The 16,024-nt window shown below is 35.4% G+C and overlaps 1 protein-coding gene across 1 annotated transcript; it reads right to left on the reverse strand.

Moving 5' to 3' along the window:
- On the reverse strand, positions 6,591-12,732 carry LOC18785191 (probable serine/threonine-protein kinase At4g35230). The gene is made up of 10 exons (XM_007218997.2): positions 12,261-12,732; positions 11,899-12,122; positions 11,666-11,801; positions 11,141-11,274; positions 10,822-10,927; positions 9,858-9,943; positions 8,597-8,785; positions 8,319-8,477; positions 7,840-7,953; positions 6,591-7,243 (listed from the first exon to the last, which is right to left on the reverse strand). The coding sequence occupies exons 1-10, from the start codon at positions 12,328-12,330 to the stop codon at positions 6,992-6,994; spliced, it is 1,470 nt and encodes a 489-aa protein (XP_007219059.1). The 5' UTR covers positions 12,331-12,732; the 3' UTR covers positions 6,591-6,991.

A 16,024-nucleotide genomic window follows, 5' to 3' on the forward strand; every position in this document is an offset into this window, starting at 1 on the left:
TCAAGTCATGAATACGTATCTATTCATCTGCCAGTACAGTTATCATCCATGTGTACGGCACCATGAAACTGCAGGTTCCCTTATGTATATAGTGACGGTTTACCCAAAATGGTTAATATTTATGCATACGTCACTATTCATGTGAATAGTACTATTCATCAAGTCATGAATACGTATCTATTCATCTGCCAGTACAGTTATCATCAATGTGTACGGCACCATGAACCAATACGGTACTGTTACATCATTAAGGAACTCTAGGTCCTTATTTACATGTCAGGGATCAAGGACCCTTAAGTCCGATCATATGTTTACAAATACAGTACCGGAGAGACTGCCAGCTCTCATATTAATATCATCATCAAGGATCTTCAAGTCCTGATGTAATTGTATGATGAGGATCAAGGAACTTCTGGTCCTGATCTGCATACTGTAAAAACTCATCATACAGCACATTTAATCCATAAAATAGATTGCTGGTAAATAAATTACTGGTATGGACGATAAACCCGCACCACACTTTAAATAAATGTAAATGTGCGGTAAATTAAATTCATAAAGTTAAGGTGCTTGTATGGGTATTAATTCTGCTACATACATTTAAATAAAAGTAAAGGCGTGGATGATAAACCCGCACCACCCTTTTAAATAAATGTAAATGTGCGGTAAATTAAATTCATAAATTAAATTGCTTGCTGTATGGACGTTAATCCCGCACCATACTTTAAATAAAATTAAATGTGCGGTAAAGTAAATTGTGCTTGTATGGGCACTAATTCTGCTCCATACATTTAAATAAAAGTAAAGGCGTGGACGATAAACCCGCACCACCCTTTTAAATAAATACTGTTGTATGGGTAATAAACCTACACCATACAGTAAATAAAATAAATATGCGGTAAAATAAATTTGCGATAAAGTAAAGGTGCATGTATGGGTAATAAACCTACACCATACAGTAAATAAATGTGGGGTTAAAACCACCACCGAATAAAATAAGAAAAAAGTTAGTATTAGTAACGGTCTCCCACTGATAATATGTTTAGTATTACCAAGGGTCCATTTTTGTTAGTGGTTAGTAGTTAGATAATAGTGCAGCACAAAAATTATACCTGAGAGCTTCTCGTGCTGATAACGTGTTATAAAAATAACCTGGAATATGTATGAATATTGAGCTGCACGTAAGTAGATGAGACACAGCATTTACGAGTTCGGCTATGCTACGTCTCGGAGAGCAGCAGCAGTAACTTTTTCACTATATAAAATAATAGGGCTACAACTTTAGAGTTTACAATATGTGAGGCTCACTGAATTTTCTCTCTCTTTCTCTTCTATCTTTCCTCCTCTCTTTCCTCTTCTCTTTTTCCTTTTCTTCTTTTCTCTGTTGGTCTCTCTTCCCATTGCAAGTGATATGCCTATTTATAGGCTAAGGTTTTGGCAAATACAGGGAAGGGAAAGTTCCTGGAAGATGCAAGGAAACTTCCTCCATGCATGTGATACCAAAGCTGTGGACTCCACCTTCAAACTTTTACAACATAAAAGATCTTTTGGCCATGCGGGCTCTCCGTAATAATTATGACCCATCCCTTTAGCCAATTTAGCTCTTAACACAGGATCATTCAAGTTAGGTCTTCCCCAACTTCCACTTGCACTGCAAAACTTGCCACACACCTTGAAAATGGAAATTTCTCCACACTTTCCTCCATTTTTGGCTCTCTCTCCTCCCCACAAACACTTTCATTTTGTCATCATTGGACTGCAAACCCACCTCTAATCTCTGTGCACCCATAAGCTTCTTGATCAGGTCCTCTTCAAGCATTAACCAATCACTTCCTCTTTGCCCAAAAACGCAATTTCAAGAATGCAATTCATGGCTGCCACTTTAGTTGACAAGTCTTCAGAGCGCAGGAGGTTGATAATTATTGGGATTTCTCAATTGATGTCATCAACCAGAGGGGTTCTGATGATTTTGACTAGTCTAGTGAGGACTTGAATTGAACAAGATGAACGCATTTGAATTAAAGCTCTAACAATCGGACCCATCAGCACCAATCCCACAAAAACATCCTTATTGAATTTAACCAGACCAAGAACAGCAAGGGCAGCTTGGTCTCAAACCACTTCGAAAACTTTGAGTCACAAACCATAAATTCAAGAAAAGAAAATACCTTTGCCTCAAAATTAACTGTTGATATTGTTTAACAAACCTTTGGCCCAATCTGTTCTCTTAACCCTATAAATGCCTAAAAATATAAAGAATAAAAAAAGAAAGCCCAAAATGCTACACTATATGTACAATTTTCAATTTTTTAATTTAATTTTTTTTAAAGTTATATATATTTATTAATATATATTTTTATATATTTTATATATTTATTTTTAGTTTAAATTTCTAATTAAAATTAAGTATTAAAATAATTATTTTTTAGTTCGACATAGCACCAAACATAGGTCTTCACTATTTTTACAATCCAGCTTCTTAATCCAATGTAGCACCAAACATAGGTCAGTATTTAATCCAGCCTAGGCCAATCCGAGCGAATACAAGACAGTCTCAAGATTTAGTCCAGTTCATGACAGTCCGCCGTACCAAATGACCACTTAAATGAAAGTTTAAAAAGTTTTACAGCCCAAAATTTGAACACCCAAATTGATGCACCTCTCCATCTTCTCTCATAGTTTCTTCAATACTTATTTTCCTTCCAACTTTTAGAGTTGTGCAGTGGTGGTGTTTTGGTAGGGGCGGAGTTTTGGTTTGGTAATTGAAACCAATACCAATGAGAAGAAGGTTTTCTATCGAAGATTACGGTATACATAATATTCATCATTAGAGCATCCATAATGGGCTTTTCTAAACCATCTCTTTAGACAAATTTTAGAGAGAAATTGGAAAAATACAACTTCAACTATGCTTCCTATCCACCTCCTAAAATAATAAGAACTCTAGGAGCTCCTAAATCTGAAGAGAGAGAAAGGACTCATAGTGGCTCCCTATAATTTAATGCTGCTTTATTTAATGAATATTTCAAATCTTTAATTACTGCTAACTATTTTTTATATTATTTTTTAATAGAGATTGACCAATTAAAAAAGAGTTATAGCATTTATGACCCCCCCAAAACTAGAGAGTATGATTAGAGCTGAAATTTGATAGAGAGCTTTTAAAATAACTTTTATATGTTTTTAGCTAAATTTTAACCACAAAAAATAGAGAGCATGATTGTAGATGCTCAAAAGCATGTTTCCCAGAATCCGAAGTCTTTGTGGGCTGCTTGAATAATATGTCCGTGGCAAGTATATTCATCGGAAAAATATAAAAAAAACTCAGTGGAAAACAAAAGGAAGATTGAAGTTTCAATGTGTTTTAACTTCATTCAGTCCGATTTAGAATTAGTTCAGTCTGATTTCTTTATTTGCTTGTATTTCAAACGGATGGGACTCCTTTTCGATTCCTTTAACTTATATTGTCAATTCGAACCCATTTCTACAACAATAACTAGAAGTTCTCTGAGTCCTATTACATTTTTAGCATTCTGTTTTTTTGGTTCTTACATCATACAAGTGGAATATTGAAGCCTTAATAATCCGGGCATAGAAAATAATCAAATTATGTCAGTTCTCTACTTAAAGCACAATGACTCGAAAAGAAGTTAAGATTTCTTAAGACGCAAGACTTTCACTTTATTTATGTTTGAATCACACTTTTTTTATTAGGCTTAACAATAACCACTAGTGGCACGGCTACAACCAAACCATATAAAATACATTTTGAGCCCATTTTCTAGGGGCCAGATTACTTAAAATCAATCCAACCAAGTGCTAGAATACAAAGCCACGCTTTTGGGGTGAACAGTAGGAAATAGACATCAGCTCATACCTAAATTTCTCTTGATCAGAATCTATCGTTTTAACCAGAGTTTCACCATTCAACTTTCCAGATGAGAGATTTGAAGGGAGAATCTTATATGGTTCAAGGTAAGAAATGGCGATAAGCGATTCACGAGTCACTTCTTCAGCTGCCCCGTTTCCAAGTCTTGCTTTATCCATAAAATGTATGATCTTCTTGCTCTGCATGCATTCCAAACATCAAAATGTTAACTGGAAAAAGAATACAGATGCTTCAATAAAATAAAGGATGTGCATGAAAGTTCTAAATGTCTCAATCAATCTAGGCCGAAGAAAACACTAGAGAGAGAGAGAGAAGAGAGAGAAAGAGAGGAGTTACAGGAAGTTGAAGGCGCTTGAGGAAGAAAGGTGTTGGTGAATGAGGTTAGCTATGTTATGTATGGATGTACCGTACTGTGTTGTCTTTCTTCAATTTTGATTTATTACCGAAAGAAAAGAAAACGTTTTTTTTATAGAGACGCTCGTAGAACGTCCTTGAGTCGTTCAAAACGAAAAGAAGTTGGTGAGAAGAAAACGAAACCCCAAAAGAAGTGTTTTTTCGTTCCAACTGATTTTTATTTATTTTATTTTTTTCTCGTTATAACCGAATTGCAAAAGACATATTATAAAATCCAAAATCTGTTTATTTAATTTTTGCTAGAATAACAAAGTACAACTGAAAAGAAGATTTTCTTTCTAAACATGTCAAATTGTAGTCTAAAAAATACTGAAATATGAAAATTAACAACGAAATGGTATTTTTACACTCGTCAAATTCTAAAGCAAAAGAAAATTAAATCCTAAATAAGTCAAGGTAGCATTTACCATATTAAATTTTCTCAATCATTTCGATGTGTAGCTTAGAAACAAATTCTATTGTAAAGTATAAATGAATACTTTTGTTCTAGATGATAACAAAAAGTGGTTAAATATGTATTAGAGTCCATTGAAGTTTGTCACAATATAATATGGCTTCAGGATCATTAATTTCCTCTTTTCTTTTTTCTTTTTTCTTTTTTCCTTTCAATAAATTTTTTTTTAATACTTTAGTTTCGCATTTAAAATTTTAATTAACGAAAACATCCCTGTTGGATTTTGTCCCTTTTGTCTCAACTTGGATGCTTCTTCTGTTGTAAGAAGAAGGTATCTATTAATTTAATTATTAAATAATTTATAATGTGAATGAAACATGTGGTTATCATAATTAACTGAAAAATAATAAATAATATCGACAGATAATTATATCAGCGTGAAACTTGTGGAAGAGTTAAAAAAAATAATCGACGACCAAAAGAAGCCAAGTCCACAAAAAGCCCAACAAAACAAAAACGCAGAAAAAGCCGGCAAAGAAACAATACACGGCAGCAGGCAGTTAGAAAGCTCCAACTCGACTGGAGCCAATACACAGCAGCCTGGCAACAGGACCCACCAAGTCAATAACCAAAATCAAGAGCATGAGGCAAATGTTTTTGAAACTGTTTTTTAAATTGGCCTGATCGCTGGAGTTGCTATTAGGCAACTGTTTTTGAAATTGAAAAGGTTAAAAACGTTTTCTAATTATTCAAAACGCTTTTGATATATTTTGGGCAGAATTTTTTTGGGGTTAATTATTGTTTATAACTTGGCTATTTATTTTTCTTCACATTTTAATCTAAACAAAATTTTATTTCAATTAAAATAAAAACTTGTAGGCCATCATCCCACATGGCTTGAATTATTTTCTGACTTGGTACCCATCTCCTCTTATCTTCTTTCAATTATTTATAACTTTGTGTCCATCTCCTTTGTCTACTTACCTTTTCTTGGATTCTCTGCATTTCCTCTATCTCCTCGTCTTTTCATTAAATTATTGTGTTCTCATCCTCTTTTATCTTGTTGCCATTATTTTCTTCCACTGGCAAGGTATTACAAATGCTATTAGATTTTGATTATGATGATGACAATCAGCAACAAATGTGTGGTTTGGTTGATTGTTGCCAACAAGCAACAAACAACCCTATCTTCAATGATAGAAACATGCCTTTTGCATAGTGTCTCATCTTCTTGTAGTTTTCAATTCACACTCTTCAAGGTTTTTGGGGCCATATCCAATAAGAATGACAGAAGAATGAACAAAAATAACAAAATGAGAAAGGAACAAATGATTTTAGTTATCATTTAACAAATGTATGGGTATTTATCAAGTCAGAGATGATAATTTGGATTTCCACCCCAAGCGTTGGAGAAGGCCTAAAGAGGGTTTATTCTCATTTTGGCATGAAGTGAGGCATCCATCAACTCAAATGTGAGTGTGAGTGTAATTATTTATTTATTCTTGGTGTGCTCTTTTGTTTCACTCATTGTCATCTTAGCACTTCATTTATTTTGTCTTTCCATCAGTAATTGCCGTGACGAGAGGAACTAATTTCCCAACAACCATCTCAGGAACAATACAATCCCCTCATTGTCGAGGCAGTCAAAATAGATTGACCGAAAATGCATTTTACCCTTTATCAAAACCAGCTTGGCACAGAACACAAAGGGTGCTAGGCTGATGAGGCGTGTAGCTTGTCCATGATGTACAATCTTATGCTGATGGCTAATGATAGGAAGAGTGAAATATGGGGGTGATATTGAAATTGTTGCATAAAATGTATGTCGTCTGGTAGCCGAACAGGAAGACCTAAATTTCAATGTTAAAATTTTCACTAATACCTTCGTATTTAAACAGAGTAGCTCACTGGTTTTTATGCACATTAAAAAAATATACATTTTACCAAGTAGCTGATACTCCCAGAAAAGGAGATTCATGGGTATGTTTCTTGAGGGTTTCTGGGTGTACTCTCTCTATGTACACAAAAATCCAAGTTAGAAAACTGAACTTTGTAAATTTGATTGAACAGCTGATTACACATCTAGTTACTTATTTCTCATCTGAAATTTTGGTTATACATTTGTGTAGAACTACTTTTCCAACTAGAAGATGAGGGTGTCAACCTAAAATAACCCTCAATCTAAACCAAACCTGCTTACATTTGATCATGGACTCTAAGCAACAACAGCATTGAGGTGAAAAGTGGCTGAAAATTCATAGACCTTGGCACCACCATCTCCTCAGCTTCATAATCTAATTGCGCCAGCTGTTTTGCTTCTTCGCTTCAAAGGAAGCTCCGTCGTTTAGCATGTCCTGAGCATCAGTTTCCATTCCCAGTTTGGAGAGGGCGAGAGCCTGCATGTAGAAGGCAGTTGGCCACTCGGGCAAGCACACCTGAGCTTGCATGGCATCTCTCAAAGCTAATTCTGGCTGTCCATTCATTAAGTAGGCGAGGGCTCGCCTTACAAATACGGTACCCGAAGGAAGAGACATCATGGAAACCAACTGTGCAAGTAACAATGATCAAATATTAAAATACAATTATAAAGATAGAAATAGACTGATATTTTCCTCTTTTTTTTTTTTTTTTTTGCTGAAATATATTACATGTCTGCAAGTGCTCACGGTTCAGCTCGCCTTTTCCTTATTTAAGCCTTAAATGTGTTTGTATTCCAAAAACCAAAAATTGCTTAAATGTGTTTATAAAGAAGTAGTTCGTTCCCCAGAAAATCTTTTCTGTGGTCTGTGGTTCATCATGTCCCCCAAATAGAAAGATTCCTTTGGACTGTGTATCAAATGGTAACCGGACAACAATCGCATCAGTGGCACCTCCCATATGGAAAGTAGGAGTTTCTGGATAATTTGTTTGTCATTTTCTGCTCGTATGATTTTAAGAGCCAGAAAGATTTTGTAAAAGGTACCATTCCACTTTAATGGAAAATAAAAATCTTACAGTCAAAAGATGCTTTAAGGAACATGGCATCCCCATTTCAAGATTTTAATATCAGAAATTGCTAACTAGAGCAGTACATCATAGGAATCAAATTCTGCTTTAAAGAATAATAGTAAATGTAACGAACAATAGAAATTAAAGAAAATACCTTTGAATAATACTCCACAGCATTTTTAAAATCCTTGTCTCTAAACGCAATATCCCCAAATTTCTTGGTATTCAACATATCTTGCACTTGTTGTGTCCACTCTTGAAATGACAGCTTTAGAACACATTTGCAGTGAAAGTGATCATTATATAAGATTACAACTCACAAGCATTTATAAATGAAAACTTAAAAAAATTGTCCTATAGAAAAGCAAACTACTAAGAACATAATTTAAGACAGAAAACTATATTTAAAGAGAGGTGTTACAGAGGCTAAGCAAAACTGATGTCGACCATCAACCAAGTTTTAGGTAAAATAGCGGCATTTGCTCAAGAAACTTTACTTAATGGAAGAAGGTTGCCTTCTTTAATTCCTTAATATGGTAAGATTATCATATTTCAGTTATATATATACATATATATATGTGTGTGTGTGTGTGTGTGTGTGGTTCACCTACATAGAGAAGAAAAGAAACTCACTTCATTTTCTGCACCCTCTTCATCTCTATAACCAGTTTTTAGCAAAATCTCATGAACTGCAGAAAGGTCCATCCGTACACAAGCCTTTCCAAGGGGAGAAAGCATGGTTGGCAGCACCACTGGAGTTTTAGTTAAACCCATTAGAACAAGTGAGGCAACCTAAAATACCAATGTGAGCAAATGAACATCTTAGTAAGCATAAAACATAAGAAGTAATTACAAACCAAGTTATCACAAAATCCTAGCTTTCAATCAGGCACAAAGGCTCTTCAAAATACCTCTGTCTGCTTTTGGAGGGGGGCTACAGCTGAAAGAAGAAATGTGATCTCTGGTCGATCTTTAGCCTCATATTGAAGACATTTTGAGGCCAGTTCAACCAACTCAGTTGCATCTTCATTGGCATATTGTCCTTCTAAGGATGAATCCATTAATAATAACAAATTTTTTCCCCTTATCAAGTCCAGTGCCTAGGAAACAACAAGAAAGATAATTCCGCAAAGTAAGAATTTGTACACGACATGTGTGCTCCAATCGTTAAAGACAATGAAACACCATAACAATCGATGATTCCACGACATCGAAGAACAAACAGTCTTACACATCATTAATTGAAAAGAAAGCTATATGTAGTGCTTACACTTGCAGCAAGTAGACAATAGTTAGCAGGGTAGCTACAACACAGTTGGTTACTGTGTTGATGGGACTTGTTGCTACTTTATTCACGACCAACTATATGGCCCTCAATAGCTTCTCAACAATGAGGCTAGGCTCAAACAGTTGTTTAAAGCATCAACTCATTTGAAAAGACAGTGTAGCCCTTGGTATAACCATAAAATTAACAATGGTCAATTTTGTTGGTCAAGTCCATCCCTCGCACATTATGGAGCATCCATTGGTTTTTCATTTTTGTTTATAGCTATTAGCTACCTACGTACTCCATTATTTCTGCTCAAGTATTTAGTCTTGATTCCATATGCAGATGGTGTAAGTACTACCATCCCAAGTTAACGTAAATGTAGGCATATGATTAGTCTATAAGAATTAAATGTCAAAATGTGATCCAATTTAGACAACAACGAGAGACAATGCTTGTACCTACTTGTGGAGCTGCAAAAATATGTTTGAAACAATAGGAGGATGACTATATAGGGAAACAATCTCGTATTACTTATAAGTCAAACCATTGTCTCTTTAGTATTACCCTCAACAACACATATTTAATTCCTTTTTTTTTCAACCGAAGATCTATAGGGTCTATGGGATGATGCTGCCACTGGAGGCTCGTAATGTAACACTCTTTTCCTTTGTGTTTGGAGGAATTTTAGTGGGGGTTGATTACTACCACTGCCTCTGGAAATATTACCCCTCTTACTCTTGCCTTATTGCCTTTCCATTCACTCTCTTTAGATTCTCTAACAGCAGATCGTCAGCATGATTTGACAATAAATATAAATCACATGATTGAACTAAAGAATGAAAATTCCATGAAGCTTGAGATAGTTAAGAAAATTAAAGATAAAATATGTGAAGAATGTATACATGGCTAGGAGGGATATGTTTTCCACTCAAAAGGTCAAGAAGAACAGTTCCATAACTGTAGATCACACTCTCTGGAATGACCCTACCTGCAAAAACCATACATTTTATTATTTAGAAAAGATAATGGTATTTGTTTTGTAACTATTATCTGAAACATACCATAAATTATCCTATCATTCTGCTACCAGTTCACTTTTCGAGAGTTTAGGGATAGTTCTTTTTCTGCAATATGGTCTGATTGGAATTCTGCTCCTTTTTTTCAGTTTCATTGCTGTGATACGTTGTATTGGAAGTCTTATCTGTTGGTGTCGTTGGTCTTGTCAGTGGAGTAAGCAGGTTTTAGTTCATCAGGCTCAGTGGATATCTTCTCCACCGCATTTTACTTCCTCTTTCAATTAGTGAAATTCAGTTTTATATCCAAAACAAAAGGCAAAAAAAGAAGAAAAAGAGACTTAATTGCATTTTAATCATCAATGGCATTATTATTTTTAACAAGACTGATCGTGTAACAAAATCAAGAATGGGAAGTCAAAATATTTCCTCTATGTTGAAATCAGGCAAGAGACTTCACTTTCTTTGGAAGGCAGGGAAATTGAAGCTTGCTTAGGGGAACTAGAGAATAAAGCCTCTGGGTCTTTCGTATTGGTAAATGGTAATACTCAAACCATAGGAAGCACATGATAACAAAAAGTGAGTTTCAGGGAATATCTTTCACATCTTGATCTAACTTCACCAGTTAGAACCTATCATGTTAAGCTTTACTATCGCTCTCTAAGCTTTGTTTTTTTTCCCTATTTTCTTTTGGGTTTTAACTTTTAAGTAGAACCTATCATCATTTGACTAGTTATTTTATTTTATGCTCTCATGAATATCGCTAACCATTATGACACAAGATCAAATATCATCATATTGAAATCTTGTCACAAATAAGAATCTAATGCTATATGCTGAAAAAATGGCATACCTGTCCGCAAAAATTCAGGTGGAGTATAAGCCAAGTTAGTGCTATAGCTTTTTCCATCTCGGCTATTTTTTATCAGACCAAAGCTAGACAGTCGCGGGTCACCATCCTGTGATCCAATCAAAAATTAAGTTCAACAATAATTAGGGTAAGTTCAATATTAACACCACAAAATATGCTCCGTCAATGTGAACGAGAGAATCAGCCACAGGCACTCAACCAGTTCAGAAAAAGAAAGTTTCAGTAAGGCCCTATCTTGATTCCAATAATTAGGTGTTGAAGTCAATGAAGCACTAAAGCATTGTGTTTGAATATTGTGTACCTCATCAAAGAGAACTCTGTATGCATTTAAGTCATGATACAGTTTTCGGTTTTCTGTATTGCAATGATCAAGGGCTTGTGCAATATAGTATGCAACTCTCACACGCATATCCCATGGCAATGGCTGTTTCTCCCCTACAATAAAGAACATGTGAAAGAAATTAATAAACAGAAATACCTATAGCACAGACCCTAGCAATAGCACCAAATACTACGGGCATCTCATTTAACATATGTAACTTACATATAGAAGTAGAACACTTAAGATACACAATACTTACACCAGAAAAAGGACTATTGCTAGAGCTAAGTGACTAGTTAGAGTCCTTGGATACAGCTAACCATGTTCATTTATGATTGGTGATCACTTCCAAATAAAGTTGCAACTCAACGATTGACCCAAGCAAAACTAAATCATATTCTATGTTCCAAAATTATGGGGCTTATAGAAAATTAGCAACACTACTATTTATCTAAAATAAATAGTCTATAAGCAGAAATATGCATAAAGAAGATAAAAATATACAGTGAAAGAGGTGCTTTGAGAGAGTATCATTAGGCATGTACTCTGCCACCAACAGCCTCTCATCTCCCTCAGCACAACACCCGATCAAATTCACCAAACGTTTGTGCCTAACCTTGCCAACCCCGGCAGCCTCCGCCTACATACAATCCAAAAAAAAACCCCATTTACGCAAAAACACACTTACGCAAAAACACAAGCACATAAAATACACAACCTCAGTGGCAATGACATACCAAAAATTGATGTGGGTCGGGCCAAGATTGCTTAGAAAAGCGTTTAATGGCCACCAATCGATTATTGCGAAGCTTGCCTCTGTAAACAACATTGGGCGCCTTCTCCCCGCTCTCGGAGACTATAAGTTCTGAGTTGAACCCATTGGTGGCTGCTCTTAGCTCTGCTAGACTGAACTCTTTGAAAGCAGGAACTGCTTGTTCATCTTCTAATTCCTCTCCATTAGCTTTCACATCAAAACAGTTATTGTGCAAATACTAATCAATTGTTTTGCTTGTTTAAATCATTTTATGACAAGAAAATATTGAAACTTTGAAACCCAGAAAAGGAAATGAAAAGAGTAAGAGAAGTAAAAGATAAAAACCTGGATCTGTGACAGGAGGGTCTTGGTCTGGGGAAGGGAGGTGTGCTGTTTTGGACTGGAAGCAGCCCATTGCTGAGTGCTACATGCCACCACTGCTTGCTTTCTTTTTGTTTCTTTGTCAAAGTGACAAAGTCTATGGAACTTGGACAAGCTGAAGTGAAGTGGGTGTTTTTGTGTGTGTGAAAATGGAGGAAAAAGTCAACAAAGAGAAGTGGGGACTGAGAGTGAGAGAGAGAGAGAGAGAGAGCGAAAGTGAGAGAGTTATGTTTTGGTGGGGTTGTGGGGTTGAGCCGTTCAAGTTCAAAATGGGAAGCTGACATCAAATCAAACTCAGGATTCAGTGGAAGACGAAGACGCACATGATCAGCTGACAACAGCACGTGTAGCGAGACCGAGGAGGATCCATCCAACGCGCATTTAGAATTTTCTTTCAAAATTCTCAAAAAGCCAGAATTGAAAAAATTGCTCTTTTCACCTAAAAGCCAAAAGCCCAAAACAGAACACGCGTACGTCAAAAGTTTGTCCATGGACCTGCATGTTAGGCCAGGCCAACTCCAACACATTGTGCCAATTAGCCCGAAGAGGTGTATTTGGGCGATCAATAAAATAACGTAGGCCCTCAACCAGGCGAACTTCGGCCTGATTTTTCCAGCAGCAAACCCAACGGGCAGAATTGATCTAACAGTCCAGATTTTTCCAGATTGATTTTAACGGATTAAAAATAATAATAATTTACAATCCAATCGTCAAAATGATAATTTAAAATTATCTAAATCATATCCAATCCTAAAACTCATCACAAATTCTATAAATAGTCATTCATTTGTAAATAATCAACCAAAATCCAACTTATCCGTTCTCACTTTGTTAATTGCGTTCAACCATCAAAAAAAAAAAAAAAATTACAAAGAATGTAATGCCCATATTGGCCCGTTTAGGCCATCTCCAACCATATTGGGGATAAACTCAAATTTTTACCCTCCAAAATACAACTATTCATGTATTTTCAAGACTCAAAAATTTTTTTCTCCAACCTTGCAAATTCATAATTTGAGTCCGTAACTTAATTAACTTGTTTAAGAATGATTAATCCCTAAATTTTCTTGACATTATTTTTGTTTCAACATTTGTGATTGAATTTTCTAAACATTTAAACCTCAAAAAATTAAAACTCCAAACATAATAGAATTTCACTTAAAAATAAAAACAAGTACAACAATATTTTATTTCATCGACTTTGAAAGTAAAAACAACTAGCACATGATTTATATTAAAAATAATGGAACCACACGATTTTTTTTTAAAGCGGCAGCAATCCCTAGAGCTGCTACTTTTGCGTTTGCCCAGAATAATTCGAATCCTTCATTTAAGCCATTGTCATAATTGTCTTCCACTTTTACTTTTACTTTATTGGATTCTTTTATACTCATTCAATAATGTTCTGAATTTTTGCCCACCTCCACTTGTGTTCTTCAATTATTTTCTGAACCCTTTTCCATTCCCTATTGTCTTATTTCAATCATGTTCTGAACCATCGCTCAACTTTGTCCATCTCACTTTATTAGATTCCTTTATCATTCCTTATTGTTTCATATCTTCATTCAATTATTTTCTGAACCATTTCTCATCTTGTCTTGTTTCAATCATGTTCTCAATCATTGCTCATCTTTGTTCATCTCACTTTATTGGATTCCCTTATCTTTCCCTATATTGGATTCCCTTATCTTTCCCTATCTTTTCCTATCTTCATTTAATTATTTTCAAACATGTAGGTCATCTCATTCTCTCACTACAAAAAAAACAAGCTAGATGCGATGCTAGAAACCCGTCGTGAAAGATCAAGCATACATCGCAAATGTCTTTTTATGACGGTCTTGCGACGCTTGTTCACGTGTCGTAACCAACTGGTGTCGCAACAGGTTTTGATGCTTATTACGACGGTTTTACCCGTCGTGAAAACCAATTACAACGGTAGGCATAGCATCACAACCGTTTCTTCGTCGGATTTAAAAATAATTATTACGACACTTTGAACCCGTCGTAAATAGTAATAACGACTGCTATTGAATGTCGTAAATACAAATATATATCCAACAAAAACTAAATTTATGTCATTTGTTGTTAATATTCACAATAAGAGTAAGACACTCACCAAAACTAAAATAACATAGTGTGTTAGTATGAAAATAGTGTTGTCATTTCCTAGACTCTAGCATAGGTTGAAAATTAGTGTGTGAAGAATTGTTACTGGACGTTTTGGCACAACTCATTCAACCCCATACATCCGAGGCTTGACTTGACCGATATGAGAAACTTAATTTCAGGTAAATCATGACATAATCATGCATTCATTATAGGATTCCTAGTTTGAGTTTTTTGTTTTAATAGATATTGTTTTAATAGATATTGTTTTAATAAATATTGTTTTTCTATTAAAAATTGATTGGTTGGCGTTTTTCAATAAGAATCCATATTGAACTAATATTCATGTTGGAAAACCAATTGTGGTCTTCATAAGAGTCCAAATTAAGCTAAAAGTTCATAGTTATAATTGAAGTGGGTTTGGTACTCGTGTGCGGCTATCTGACTGTATAGGAAGCTTTGAATAAAAGCAGCTTGCATCTCTTTGGTTTTTGAAAGTTTTTGATATTGGGTTGAGCATATAGAATTCTTAAGCAAAAGCTGTTGTGCACATATTTGAGATAAATCATCAAGTGTTCCATGTTTACTTGGTGATTTATCAAACACTTTAATCATTCATATTGCATTCATATACATGTCGGTGACTCATACGGTTGAGTGCACCAAGACCGTGCTGGCGGTTTTCCTCCGGCGAGCTTGAAGCAATCGTGGCCAGTATTGCGTTCAACATAAGGAGTGTCGAAAATCATCCCGTGACAGAAGTTGAGTTACGAAGAAGTCGGTAAACATTATCTAGAATGAGTCTAGGATAAGTGTGTGAGTACTTCTTGTAATCATCGTTCTATAGTGGATTTGAGTTGGACTGAGGAGTCCCGTGAATTTTCCCCAGAGGTGGGGTTTTACCACGTAAAATAATTCTCTGCGTGTTCTTTTAGTTTAAGCTTTGCACATCTCAGGATTGATAACTAATATCAATCCTGCTTCAAAGGTTGATCATTATTTATTGCAAAAAATTCGAATTAGCTTGTTTAACTTTCTCCAGGCATATATAGATATCCTACAGGTATTTTCAATTGGCATCAGAGCAGGTTGCTGGACATACTCAGTAAGATCTAATATACCTTAGGATGGATCGTGCATCGGGCTCAATTGCACATCCACCATATTTTGATGGCAACAACTATGGCGCTTGGAAGGCCAAAATGAAGTCGTTTCTTTGGTCCTTAGATGAACGTGTATGGAGTACAGTGGTTCATGGATTTCCTAAACCCACAAAGAAGATCGGAAAAAGAGATGAAGAAACCACAATCCTCAAAGCTAGAGAGGAGTTGACCACTGCAGAAGTCACAGACAACACTAATAATCAAAAGGGGTTAAATGCTTTATTTACTGCTGTCTCTTCAGATCAATTTGAATATATATCTGGTTGTGATACTTCTAAGGAAGTTTGGGATATTTTGCAGGTTACTCATGAAGGAACAGATACTGTCAAGGGAGCCAAGCTTCAAATGCATACTTTACAGTTTGAGACACTCATGATGGATGAGAATGAAACTTTTTCTGAATTTTATGCTAAACTGTGTGTAATTGTGAATGCTTGTTCAAGTTTAGGTGAAAAAATT

This window comes from Prunus persica, chromosome G2 (genome assembly GCF_000346465.2).
Source record: "Prunus persica cultivar Lovell chromosome G2, Prunus_persica_NCBIv2, whole genome shotgun sequence".
NCBI classification, from domain to species: Eukaryota; Viridiplantae; Streptophyta; class Magnoliopsida; order Rosales; family Rosaceae; genus Prunus; species Prunus persica.

Coding starts and splice junctions, on each gene's coding strand:
- LOC18785191 (XM_007218997.2), bottom strand. CDS start 12,330: ATGGGCTGCTTCCAGTCCAAAACAGCACACCTCCCTTCCCCAGACCAA. Junction 9,944..10,821: donor ACCTGAATTTTTGCGGACAG/GTATGCCATTTT, acceptor TGGTTTTTGCAG/GTAGGGTCATTCCAGAGAGT. Junction 7,954..8,318: donor AAGAGGGTGCAGAAAATGAA/GTGAGTTTCTTT, acceptor TGTGTTCTAAAG/CTGTCATTTCAAGAGTGGAC.